This window comes from Dromaius novaehollandiae, chromosome 10, assembly GCF_036370855.1.
Source record: "Dromaius novaehollandiae isolate bDroNov1 chromosome 10, bDroNov1.hap1, whole genome shotgun sequence".
NCBI classification, from domain to species: Eukaryota; Metazoa; Chordata; class Aves; order Casuariiformes; family Dromaiidae; genus Dromaius; species Dromaius novaehollandiae.
In genome coordinates, this window is record NC_088107.1 from 9311428 (window position 1) to 9324943 (window position 13516).

Sequence of the window (13516 nt, forward strand, 5' to 3'; positions counted from 1 at the left end):
TATTTTCTTAGTGTTAATTATTTCAATGACTTAATTGTTAATTGGAACTCATTGGTTGGCTATGCAATGGCCAATGCTAGTAACTTTATTTAAATGTGAGAGAATTGTTTCCTTAGATGATTCCTATTCTTTTCTTGTAGAAATCAGTCTGATTGCTGAAATGTTTTTCTCCTCTGTGTGAGCTATCATATTGGCAGTTCAAACTTCACAGGAGTCTCTGAAAAGCAAACTTAATTTCTAGCCAGACTTTTCCTGCAGTCGCTATAAGACAGTTATCTAGCTGATCATCTGAGAGCCTGTTTTGACAATCACATTTATAAGAAGGCCTGTAAAAAAGGGAGTGAGTGGCACAACATGGACTGTTGTAGGGCCTGAAAATGTCTTGCTTTTCCTCTTTGCAGAAGAGAAGCAGGAGTTTAGATGCTAAAATAAATTTCCAAACTAGTTACTCACAGCTTCCATAAAACTATGCAGTTTGTTCAGTGTTTGGGTGATAGCATCCCGTCTGTTTGCAAGCTGCTTCTCCACCATAAATATTTTAAGCACAAAGCTAACCTTGTTTAATGGATATTCTTACTCACCATTGATACAGGCTGCCATAGACAGAAATGCACAGATTGTATTGTTTTAAAAAGCATTAGCACTGTTTCTAGCATTGTCTTCTCAGTTTGAGATGAAAGGTTTCAAAAGTACTTATTTTTACCACCGACACTGTGTGTTCACTTTTGTGCATCATTTGCCTTTGTAGCAAAACCAGGACCAATCTATTTCTCTTACATTTCTAAGTGATTTCTTGTAGCAGTTTCCGTGATCCCACGTGTTGCCCTCCGAGGCTCAGAGGCTCTGTGCAGAGGTACAGCATGTTGCCTTCAAAGGCTTTGGGAGAATACTTATGTTGTTTTTAGTTGCATCAAAATAAAATAGTGCTGGCTAATGTAGGATGTATTGGCAATGCAAGAGAAAGCTTAGGAAGAAAATGGTGAAACAAATTCAAGGTTTGCGTTGTGGCTCTGTAACTCCATTTGCTTTCTCCAGCCAATAGCTTACATTTCCCAGATGCAAGACCCTGTTTACATTGGGTATTTTGTTTTACTTTTTGTTTTTGAATTTTAAAAAGCTTTTTTTCTAAAAGTTAGACTTCAAGTCCTGTTAATAACGTTAAGTAAAAATTGCTGTGACAATAGACTTGAATAATCTTTTACAACTTCTGGGTGATATTAACTGAAGTACAAATTGCTGGGTTTGCTTTACCATCGAGAAGTGAGTTAATACGTTTTAAATGGGCTTCCGATGCTTAGCACTGCACGTCTTTTTTTCTCTGTCTCTGTTTTAGAGCTGAAGCTCTGGAAAGCAAGGGCTGCCTCTGTTCTGTGTCCCATACCACCTCATTTGTCCTTTGTTAGCACTCAGTAATAGCAGTAATAGTCTTTTTTTCTTGTCTTTTGACAAGTGCTTGAGCTGCAGCATTGCCACAGTGCTGTGAGCGCAAAGCTGACTTTTTGAATGACTGCTTACCCAAACAAATAGCTCATGTATGCATAAGCTTCTGCGATGTCAAGGAAGGTGGCAGCCAGCTGCCGTGGAAGTGGGGGCTTGCTCTGTGCCGTGCGTGGTGCGCAGGGCTGAGGAGTGCCTCTAAGACATGGCACCGGGAGCAGCTGAGCAGAACTGTCCCACCCAGGGTGCTGCAGGCTTTTAGACTGGCTGAAGATGTGTGCAATGATTTATTAACTTTATCTAGCTCTCAGCTTTGTGGGTGTATGCATTTATGATATCTAAAAGGTTAAGAAGAGAAAAGCGGAGCACTGAGTGATAGATGGGATTTTTTTTTTTTTTTTTACTGGAGTTCTCACCTCCTGTAAATCCTACGGCTGTGATGTGATATCCTAGAAATGCCCGCAGACCTGCTTGCCAGGGTTTCCAGAGGCAGCATCACCACCAATTTTACCTTTAGGACTTACTTTTAGAAAAGTCCTCTAAGATCCAGATTTTCTGGGAAGAACAAAATCAGCAACATTTCCTCCAAACAGGCTGACGTGTTTGAGTTTCCTGGTAACTGGCTTGGTGAAGTGATTCCTACATCCAATCAGAAGCAAAGTCACAGCCCCAAAAACCGAGAGGCTGAAGGGAGAGTTTGGTATTTATGATCATTGTGTGTCTAAAACGTTTTCTTTCCAGCCATTTTCAGCATGCTTTTGGGAAAAACATGTCTGTGTCTCACTTGTCTTTGTTGTCTGTTTTTCCAACAGTATCTTGAAGTACATATCCTTTCTCTTTGCATGATATATATAAATATGTATGTATATCTATGGGCACATATATAACATATATATATACATGCAGAGATTTACTTTTAGAGCATATATAATATGTACAGTCATATTATATACAATATCTGTAAAAGGAAATCCTGTTCCAGTGTTATTTCCCAGCTGGAGATTTTGGCAATGAATTTGCATGTGTATGTCTGTTCCATCTTCCTCCAAGACTGAGAATGGCAACTCACAGCAGGTCTCGTGCATCCCAGAAGAGATCTTGGATGCACCAAGTTTTAGGCCATGTTGCCGAAGATGACTGAAGACTCTTTATTCCCTGCTAAACATTCTGCTTTATGTGCTTTGTTTCTGTTTCTGCGGTGTACTTTCCACTTCATGGAAGCTAATGGACAAAGGAGAGCCTTTCCTTACTTGTTCAGCTGGAGCCCACTGGAATCAATATGAACTTCTGCTGCTACTGCTGTTGGGAAGCCTGGGGGAGCCTCTACAGTTGTAACCAACCATCAGGACACTTGTCTTTTTTTTTTTTAATGCTATAAACTTTCTAAGAACTCCAAATGTGGCTAATAAGCAGTAGCCAGCCAAGTTTTGCCCCTCTCTTCTACCAGGCCCATGATTCCAGTTTTGTTCTGGAAAGTCTCAGAATATTTATTAGTGTCAATGGAAGCAAGTTCTCCAATTTCCTTCATGTTGCAGTGAATATAATAATCCAGAAAGCGTTCATGAATACTTAGAAGGGCAACCCAGAGGAAGAAATTCCTTTTCTCAGTGAAGAACTAATTGCAAAACTGATCTAAGTGGTTCATCAGCCATTTGGGGAATAATCGCATTCCTCACAGTGATACAGCCTAGAATAAAGATGATAATCCTCATGCTCCAAAGCACAAACTGATTTACTATCCAAGGTCAGGAAGAATTTTTTCCTGACCAGCATGTTACAGAGCATTTCTACTTTCTGTTGACATATCAGACATTGGCCACCGTGTGACTAGACAGTCACATGGGATAAAACATGTATCTGCTCTCATATGTCTGGAGATGCTGAACAGCTGGGCCGCTATTCTGCAAGGAGACAATATCAGACTGAACATACCCTAATCAGAAGAATACAGAACTTGAGGAGCTGCTGCTCTGCTCTGGTATGGGTATTTCCATGGCCAGCACTCTCATCATCTGTGAATATTTTCTCACTAACTCCTCTCATCCACAAGAAGACCGTTGAGTGTTAGTCAGCATTCTTAAAGCCTTAGATTTCTTCCAGGCTCTGAGGCAAGAGTGTGAAAGAGAGAAGCGTTTTCTCACTCAAGGCTCTAATCTAACTTGCATGGATTTGTTTCCAGTTTCTTCCTTAGTCTTGTTCCTTGCTTCTGGAGTTGAACATCTCTGAAATCTTTTCATTCTAAATGACTTTTCTTCTGATTCTAAAGCTCCGTGAGTAGGATTAAGATTCAAGCTGGAGAGATATTAAGAAAAGAGCTTTTCCTTCTAGCAAGAGCTGGATTTTACAGTATATAGATACAAACTGGCTACCTGTGGCCCTCTTCAGAGCATCCATGCTTCCCTCCTTCTGTCCCCAGGATGATAGCGGATGGAAGTGCTACCAAACAATGGCATTTACTACCCAAGCTGGTGCTAATTAGCACGTTGGGAAACACTGGAGAATTGAGTGTCAGACTTTTCCCATACCAATTTCTCTTTTTACCTCTGGAAATGCAGAAAGATTCTGAGGGGCTGCTGAGGATGGGAAACTAAAAATAGATTCCTCCACCATGAGGGAATCATAAGCAAAAGAGCGCATAGTGGGGACAGGTCTGGAGAAAATGACACTGCACTCCAGCAGTCTTTGACGAGGAAGAGGCTCCTATGGCCCACCCTAAGATCTTCAAGGGGAAAAGACTGAGGGTCTTTGAACCATCTTTGAACCTACTTCTTTTCTCCTTTGTGCTTAGCTTCACTGAGATGAAGTTTCTACCCTGGACCTTCATCTGAATGATGGTTAGGAAGAAACTAGTAAGGAGCTCTGGCCCCAAACAAGAGATAGAGCTTTTTTTCAGGTTGTTTCCCTCACTTATGAGAAGTCCACATTCTTCCTTGTAGACACATAGCTGGTGGAAGCTGAGACATAGCCACAAGTTTTCGTATTTGATTCATCAGGCAGAGACAGTGGACAAGGAAGAGTCACCACAGATGTCACCACAGATGTCAAAGAAACTGTAGTGGAATTGTCTCCGCTGAGGTTGTCCTGAGATCTCCAGCGTGGTGTTCAGCCATCAAATGGCAGAACAACGTCTCCCTCATTGAGTGGTTCAGGTCTCTTGCCTTTGTTCCTCCAGCAGTAGCAGTGGCAGCAGGTTTTAAAATAAGACTTTAACAACTCCCAAGTTCCCCCCAAACAACTGCTATGCCCTTCTAAACAAGCAAGGAAACAAGTTCTCCTGTTGGTGGAGTTCTCTGCCCAGAGCCCTAATGGAAGCCCTTGATTTCTTGCAGACATTGATGAGTGCCACTCAAGCCCCTGTCTGAATGGAGCTACCTGCGTTGATGGCATCGACTCTTTCAAATGCTTATGCCTTCCCAGCTACGGAGGGGACCTGTGTGAGATCGGTACGGCCTCCTTGGCTTCAGCTAATCTTACTAACAGCCGCATTACCTCGTTCCCACCCTACACCCCAAAAAACTGATCCCAAGCGCTCCCAGCAGTCGTGCCTGCATCTCAGTAAGCTAACCTCTAACAGCAGGCTTAAATACATCACAGTAGGGAAGAGCTTTGAGCCTTTTGCTTATGTATTTTGATTATTTTGTTCATCACAGCACCATATCCTATAAGATTCCTAAGCAAGATCTTCCGGTGTCTTCCTCAGCTTTCTCTTTTTTTGTAAGTTTCTGTAATGAAGATCCATGCAGAATGCAACAGTGTTGATCACAGAAGTCACTCTCTCTTTGGGTAAAGGGTCTTTCCGTTCATCTGTAGCAGTAGTGAAATGTCTAAGTACATCTTCACCCCAGGCAAACTTTTTCTGCTAGACTGGAATTTCATGAAAAGATGCTTGAACTGAGCCATGTAAAATGATTGTGTTTCACTCTGTGAAGATGCAGCTGTGAGAAGCCTCATTCACTCCAGGGATCCCCACCGATTTGACTCAGCATGACATTTTTGTCATCTCTTGAACATGGCTTCTTGTGGCAAAATCAGCAGGGAATGTCTGTCTTTGAGGAAATATGAAGTGACCTATTTTTTCATAAAGATGAGATACTTTGACCCACGCTAATACTTATTTTTGTTTCTACAAGATAAGAAAAAAAAGATTTTTTTTCTTAAAGCTTATGAAAGCCCAGACTTCTATCATTTTAGCAATGAGGGTAAGCCCTCCTGCCTTGCTCAAACAAAAGAGGAATAAGGTTACAATTTCTTCTTTACCTTGACATGAGTAATGGTAATATATATTGGCTTCTCCCCTTTCCTTTCTTTACATCTCTCTTTCTGCTTTCAATACGAACATACAGTGTAGACCACAAGAAAAAGGCTGTGGATTGTTTGACGTGTCTGAGCAGGAATTGTGCTGTCTTCGCTTCACCTTGGTAATGCAACCTAATCAACTCCTGGTTTCCCCATCCATGCCACCTGTTGCTCTGCCAGAAGATCCCTGTAATAGAACAAGAGATTTTCTATTCTGTGGCTGCTTATGACCTTGTTTGGTCCAAGCCAAACTTATTTTCCTCTCTTCTATTATTAATGGGCTCCTAACAGCTAGAGCCCATAGCCTCGGCGATACGAGAGGAAGACAGCACCCTGAATTCAGTGGCGAATGTAAATCTTTATTCCCATGAGGCAGATTTTGCCTTCTCTAACATCTATCATTCTCCAGGAACAGCAGGGACACTGTGGGTGAACTCTGCTGTCTGTGCATACAATCAGTCCGTCTTGTCGCTACAGTAATGTCACTGCCAGGGACAGGCTTTTCATGATTCTTTTCAGAAATGATCCCCGTCATATTTCCCCATAAGTAATAGCTATGCAGGAAACAGTGGCCTTTCTCCTAGGCAATGTCCTGCTGAGGTTCTGTGCCATGTTCTGTCCCCTCCTCAGGCTGTGACAGCAAGGGGTGGCATTCAAACAACAGGAAAAATATTTAAACCTCAAAAAACAGGGCATGTTCTCGGCTCACCTTATGTAAGTGTTCTGCACACAGAGAGGAACAAGAATCCTTAAAGCTTCAGCTGCTTCAGGATAACCCATTTGACGTGTGTAAGAAGATGGAAAAAGGTTTAAATGCCTCGCCTAACTACCTGCCCCTCCAATATCTACGAGGTGTTGACAATCTCTAGCTGGAAGAATACCAGGCAGGTGGATTAGGAGGAATTTGTGTGCCTGAAGGCAACCTACCACGTTTTAACAGCAGAAGAAGTAAATGGAGTACAGAAAATCTTACTGGAAAGTGAGAGAGGCATGAGCACTAATGAAATCCTACCACTCCAAAAGCTGCAAGTGGCTGAGAAAGGGTGGTAAACTGTGCCTCTGAAAGGCTGAGCTTAAACACATTTCAGTGTGTCCTAGATTTCTGCTTTCACCTGTATTGGGTCTCTCTCCCCAGCCAGGGTTTTAGTGTCTTTCTCTGTTCCCCGCTCATAGACTGCAGAGAGAAAGCTGCCTGAGCCCCCGTGAAGACAGGCGCTGAAAGATCTGATGCAAGAGAGCTAATTCAAGGCCCTAAAAGTACAGTAGCTCCAACAGGTAGCTGATCCTGCCCAAATAGCAAGTCCAATCACATGTGCCACCATGGTGCCATTTCTGTATCTGCCTCTGTTTCCTTCCAGCACATGAAGCAAATGTGTGTGGTACCATGTAGTGCGGGAGTTGCCAAAGGCCTTTTTTGATGATTTCTGCGTATGACTCTGCTCTACCCCATCCACAGTTTTATTTTTTTAATTAATGGGTTCAAGTCTTCAGCATTTCTCAGGTAGCAAAAATGTTTTTAGAAGCTGAAATATTTTTGTACTTTTCTAGTAGTTTCTAAGGTTTTTCCGTGAGATTTCTTTTTCTGTCTCCCCCATGGTAAGTTCCTTCCCCCATCTCCTTTCTCTTGTCTCACTGGGTTTGCTTTTCCTTCCAGAAGCCTCAGAATCACACTACGTGCTGTAACCAGCTGAACCCTAGCCTCCCCTTCCCCTCTTTCTTTTGCAAAGCCTGAGTGTCAGTTCTGGCCATCTGAATTCAGGTTTCAGGATTGCTTTCCAGAGCAAGAAAATCCTGCAAGACAGCACAAGCGAGAAGAGAAGGGTTGTTGCTTAGGTCAGTTTCTCAGAAACAGAGTCCTGGAAAACCACTTGGGGTTTGAATTGCTCAGGAATCTGTCCGTCTCACTCAAGTTTTCCAAAAACATTGATGACCTTACTGTAAACATATGGTCTTCAAAGCAGCCTCCTCCCTCTGAGTGTTTCTTGGATTCGTTCTGATCATTTTCCCTGGGATGTAACAGACAATATCAGGGTTTGGTTTCTCTAGTGGATGTGACCGTGTGTCATCCTTCTGTGCCATGAGTGTGAGAGCAGCGAAGAGGTGAGTTGGAAGGCTTCCAGCCGCATGCAGCCAACTCCTTTTCATTCCTCCTTTGTGTGTTTCAGACCTGGAAAATTGTGAGGAAGGTTGGACCAAGTTCCAGGGCCACTGTTACAGGCACTTCGAAGAGAGGGAGACTTGGGTGGATGCAGAGACCAGATGCCGAGAACATCAAGCCCATCTGAGCAGTATCATCACCCCAGAAGAACAAGACTTTGTGAACAGTGAGTGTTGAGGGCAGCCTTGAAGATGTGAGGATGGGCAGGGGTCAATGAATCAGACTGCAAGTCTATGGGCAGACTTGTTGAAAAGGGGCTAAAAAACACCATTTCCCCCACTGACCTTCAAATATTTCCTGTCAAATGATGCCTTATTCTTGTGTGGGAGAGGAAGAACTATCATGCTATGGAACAGGAGAGGGCCTGTTCATGGTGAGGACAGATCTGTGCTCCTATCACATTGCCAGTGTGGTTCACAAAACGTTCACTTGGTACAATAAGCCTAGTGACCCATGGCAGTGTAGATGGCATGAAAGATCTTGTGTTCATGACAGGGTTAGCAGGGAGAGAGATGAAAAGCATAATAAAGGGGAAAAAGGTGGACAGCAGGGACTAGTGACTGGGAAGGAGCAAAATGACCCCGAGGTATCCTTGAGGAGGCCCCAGGGCCCAAAGCAGCTGAGATGAGAGAGAGGAACCTGCATGAAGGAGGCGGGAGCCACGACAAGGTGGGCCTGCTCCTTCTTACTCTTCTCTCCCTGTCTGGCTTTTCCAGACCACGCGCAGGATTACCAGTGGATCGGTCTCAGTGACAGGACTGTTGAGAATGACTTCCGCTGGTCTGACGGGCACTCCCTGGTGAGTCATGAGGAAGGGCATGGGATGCTGAGCCTGGGAGAACGGGGAGGAGGGGAGGGAGATACCTCTGTGCGGGCAGGTGTTAGTTCTGTGGGCAAGAGGCTGCTGTTGGGGGACAGAGCCATGCATGATTTGTACTGAGAGCTTGGATCAGGCACTGAGTGGAGCTACTCAAAACTCTCTGGAGCAAGGGCTCTTGGTTTCTCCCCAGTTTTTCCAGCCTCTAGTAAAATAGGGCCTGACATATGGCTAAGCTGCCAGGCATCATCTCTATACAAATAACAACTGTAGTAGCATTGCTGTTAATACATGCTGGTGAAGGGACAGCAGAGGCAGGAGGAAACACAAAGGAGGGAAAGAGGGAGAAACAGGGAGAGAGGGAAGGACTCAGAGGAAGGGCTTTTCTCTCGTGACAGCAATTTGAGAACTGGCGGCCCAATCAGCCCGATAACTTCTTTGCTGCTGGTGAAGACTGCGTCGTGATGATCTGGCATGAGCAAGGCGAATGGAACGATGTCCCGTGCAATTATCATCTCCCTTTCACGTGCAAGAAAGGAACAGGTGAGCCCTCCCCCAGGTACCCGCAGAGATGGGGGGAGCCAGTCCAGGCCCAGACAGCGGCTGCAGGGCTAGAGTGTGCGAGCAGCGAGCTTTTGTCTTCAGAAGCCGTTGTGCTCTTTGGGGAAACGCTCAGTGCATATAAGCAGGAGCTTGCTGGTGACAAGTCCCAGGATGCAGTGGGGTTTTACAGCCTGCACGGAGGTGTTTTGCATGTTAGCCTGTGCTGTGACCCCAGCAGGGCCCCAGAAATCTCCCTCATCCCTCAGCTGTCCTCACTGGAAGTTTAATTTCTGCACAAGAAAATTAATACAGGGAGCAACGATTACATGGATTTGTCACTGCAAAGGGCACTTAAGGGTGTGGAATTAGTGCTAGAATTTGGCTAAGGCTCTGGGAGAAAGGTCTCTGAGGTCTTGAAAATAAATAACACAAGTCATCAAGACCAGGGTGTCATGTCCCCAGTGATCAAGAGCAAGGCAGATGCACCAGTGTGGCCTTCCTCCTACTCCCCTCCCTCCCTGCCATGTGGCTGGCATTCACCGTGACAGCCAGAGCTGTGCCACCCCCTCAACATCACCCTCCCCACAGCTACCCCCAGCCCCGGCTATGGGGAACTCCTCCACCGCTGCCTGCCTTCTCTGCGCACATGCTGGCTGCATCCCAGTGTGGCCTGACTGCCGAGGCAGGGGAATACTGGGGCAGATGTGCAAATTGGCAATGCCCTTGCTTCTGCGCTATGAAACAGCAGATCCTCTCCTTCCTTCCCTCTCCCATCAAAATCTGCTCTCTCTCTTCACAGCCCCACCTAAGGGAGCAAACACATTTCTGCTGTCATCAGCTCCCCCATCTACATCCTTTCCAGCCCTGCAGAGAGCAATTTTCATTGTTTTCTTCCAGAGCGAGCCAGCAGCCTGAGATAGAGCCCAGCTTCTCCATCCCCTGACAGCAGCCTTGCTCCTGCACCAGCTCCCTGCCCTCCCAGGGCAGCGCGCGGCTGTTCTGGTGTCCAGGCTCCAGTGCCCAGCTCTTGCTGTGAACCTGCTTCTCTGGAAGGCAGAGATGGAGCCTGAGGCATATGGACAGAGGCAAACACAGCAGATTTTGCTGGGGGGGTGGGATTTAAGCTTTTAATTACAATCTATTCTGCATTGTCTCCATCAAAGGAAATGATCCCTCCATTGGCAGCTGCTTCTGTGGCCCCTGGCCTGACTGATGGATGTGGCAAAAAAAGTCCAGCAGCTCAGGTGATGGTACCTGCCCAAACAGGACATGGGAGCCTTCTAGTTCAGAGAGTTATTGGCGGGGGGGGGGGGGGCATCACTCCCACCCCATCTCAGGGATGGGCAAAGATGACTGTGTACATGACTGCCTCCTTCTACCTCAAAAGTGGCTGCATTTCAAGGGCAGACGCAGCAGCCGTTGCCTGTTCCCTCTCTGCAGCACTTAGAGATGCTGTGGGACGCAGAGTGCAGGAGGAGGATGAGTGAGGGAGGATGTCTGCGTGCCCAGCCCCTGCAGCGGCAGGGTCAGGCAGGAGCTGTGCTGTCGCCCCGGGCAGCCGCCTGCTCAGCCAAGCAGGAGCCTTCAAGCTCTCTGTCTTCACCTGTCTCCCGCAGTTGCCTGTGGGGACCCCCCGATGGTGGAGAACGCCAGGACCTTTGGCAGGAAGAAGGACCGCTATGAAATAAACTCCATGGTGCGGTACCAGTGCAACCACGGTTTCATCCAGCGCCACGTGCCCACGATTCGGTGCCAGCCCAACGGGCAGTGGGAGGAGCCACGGATATCTTGCACGAACCGTAAGTCTTGGCCCCTCCGCTTTCACGTGCACACTTCGGTGCCAGCCCAGGGCACCACGCTCTGTCCGCGAGGGGGAACGAGAGTTGGGTGCTGGCAGCCTGAGGCAGGAAATCCTGCGGGCCCAAGCAGAGGTTTGGACTCGGAAGAGCTCTAGAAAGGGATGCCTGTGCCCAAATCCTTCCCCCACCCAGCTTTTCTGGCTGTGGAGGTTTAGGACTGAGGCATCTCTGCATCTGGGAGGAGGAGCTGGGACTGAGGGTGGAACAAATCATCCAGAGCATGGGAGTGAGAGAGGCTGGGAGCAGGGAGGGGTCCCTGCAGCCCTGCACCGCCCAAGCCCCTTAGGGCACAGGTTAGCTATGAGCCAGGCAGAAGGGGAAATCACAGTCTTTTGCCTTGCTTAAAGCTCCCCTGTGATGGGCTCATAGGAGCTGGCATCTTCTGGGTAAGTCTGGACCGTTAGGACCTGCTGGAGAGCCAGCCTGAGGCAATTCCTGCCATGGAGCCATGCCAAGACACTGGGGTCTTCTCCAAACAGCAGCTCCCTGCTGAGCCCAGGGCTCCTCCATCCAGGCAGGGCAGGCACAGCTCCAGGGGCCAGTAAAGTGCAGAAAGGAGCTTTAATAACAGCCCAGACAACTTAAAGAAAGGAAACAAAAAGAAACAGTTTCTGAAATGGTGAGTTTTGGCACTGCCTACAGGATAAAAAAAGGGATAGGAGGGCGCGAGCTGTGGGGACCTGCTGGGAGGCCTGTGTTTCCCTGCCCCGGGGAGCTGCAGAGCAGACAGAAAACCCCGAAGAAGAGTTAACCTGAGAGACAGCGTTGGACTCTTGACCCTTCTCCTGTCAGGCCTCCAGCTGAGAGCAGCCAGCCCTCTCAGCGAGGCGTCCCAGCCCATTCCCCGGCCTGCCTACACGCCTGTCCCATCCCGGCTTGCCTGGAGCTTCCCATTAATTTTGTCTGCCTTGGCCAAATCACATCTGTCAAGTGTCATCAGCCTCCTTGCCAGGTTCTGGTCCAGCTGGGCAATTCCAGCTAAATTAACAGTCCCACAGCCAGCGGAGGTTGATGCTGACTTAAGGGACAAAACTCGGAGCCAGGGAAGAGCTGGGGAGGAGGCGGGACGGAGGAGGTGTCAAAGGGCAGCCGCGGTTCGGCGCTGTGTTGCGCAGACTGAGCTGCCGACTCCCTTGGCTCCGCTACGGACCCTGAGAGCTGCAAGCTGCTCCCAGCATCGCTGAAGCATCAGTGATCGTACCAAGAAACTGAGGCTGTTCCCAGCCAGCTTTAGCTGCTTCCATCAGATGCCTCCTTCTAGCAACGCACAGAAACGATACCAGGCTAAAAGGAGAATTGCAGGAGAGAACAGGGAGAAGTCTTGTCCACCACCACCCCAGCCAAAAACAAAGTTGTTTCTCCTCCTGCGTGTCCCACCTCAAAGCACAGCCCACCACCGGTGTATACTTCCCTCCCCATCCCCGTGGGGACCAGCCAAAGTTGGCTCCATTTCGCAGCCAGGCAGGCAGAGGCAGAGCCACGGGAAGGGACCAGCAGGGCAGCAAAGACCAAGCCAAAGCCCAGTTCCCTGCCTGTCCCTTGGGAGCAGGCACCTTGGGACTGTGGGGAGATGGAGGAAAGCAGCTTCCCACCTTCATCCCGTTAGCAGGGCTGCCCGTGAGGCAAGGATGGATAACGTGCCCACCGCAGAGGAGCCGAGCTGCCCGCCAGCAGGATGCTGTTGACCAGGGTCCCGGGGGGAGGCACGCGGGTGCCTTTGCCTTTCGGTGCCGGGGGAGGCAGAGGGGCCCTTACAAAGCGCACTGAAAAGGAAAAGCAAAATCCTAGCTGGGCGAGCCGTGGCGGCGCACGGGGGGCGAGAGCAGGCGCAGTTGTGCGTCGGCGAGCAGGCTGGCGCCACGGCCCGCCCCGGGCACCCCGCCGGGCAGCGCCCCTGCCGCCGCCCCGTGTTTTTCCAGGGAGCGCGAGGCCGGGCGCCAGCCGGCCCGGGACAAGCAGGGTCTCTGTACCCTGCTCCCGCTAACAAGGTGCCTTTTCTTCTCCTCCCTCTTCCGCAGCCTCCACCTACCAGCGCAGACTATACAAGAGGAGCCCCAGGACTCGGTCGAGACCCAGCGGCAGAGCCGTGCACAGACCCACCCATTAGAGCGGGGCAGGAGAGACAGAGGGGGAAAAAGAGAGAGAGAGAGAGAGAGATTTTTACAGAACAGTTATATTAACAGAGTCGATTTCTTCTTCTTCTTGTTGCTTTTTTGTCATATAAGGAAAAAAATTATATTAAAGAAAACCCACCTTTGTGTATATATATATATATGTATATATAAATACACAAAAAAAATTAATGTTTTTCTTCCAAGCACCAAAGCAAAGCAAATTAGAGTTCAGCATTTTTACTAACCGTCCGGTTCCAATTATCTTTGTGCCTTCGGGGACGGGGGGGGGAGG

The 13516-nt window shown here is 48.0% G+C and overlaps 1 protein-coding gene across 3 annotated transcripts in view; it reads left to right on the forward strand.

Annotated features, from left to right (window-relative positions):
• The window catches only part of ACAN (aggrecan), a 55684-nt gene extending 42437 nt beyond the window's left edge, over positions 1-13247 (forward strand). For 2 of the 3 annotated variants that reach the window (XM_064517232.1, XM_064517233.1), the window contains 6 exons: positions 4767-4880; positions 7899-8057; positions 8608-8690; positions 9107-9251; positions 10868-11050; positions 13129-13247. In XM_064517232.1, the coding sequence (XP_064373302.1) occupies positions 4767-4880; positions 7899-8057; positions 8608-8690; positions 9107-9251; positions 10868-11050; positions 13129-13217 (773 nt within the window). In that variant the 3' untranslated portion in view covers positions 13218-13247. The remainder of the gene's footprint in view (positions 1-4766; positions 4881-7898; positions 8058-8607; positions 8691-9106; positions 9252-10867; positions 11051-13128) is intronic. The other variant, XM_064517234.1, reaches the window with a different exon arrangement.
• Positions 13248-13516: the final 269 nt, after the last annotated feature.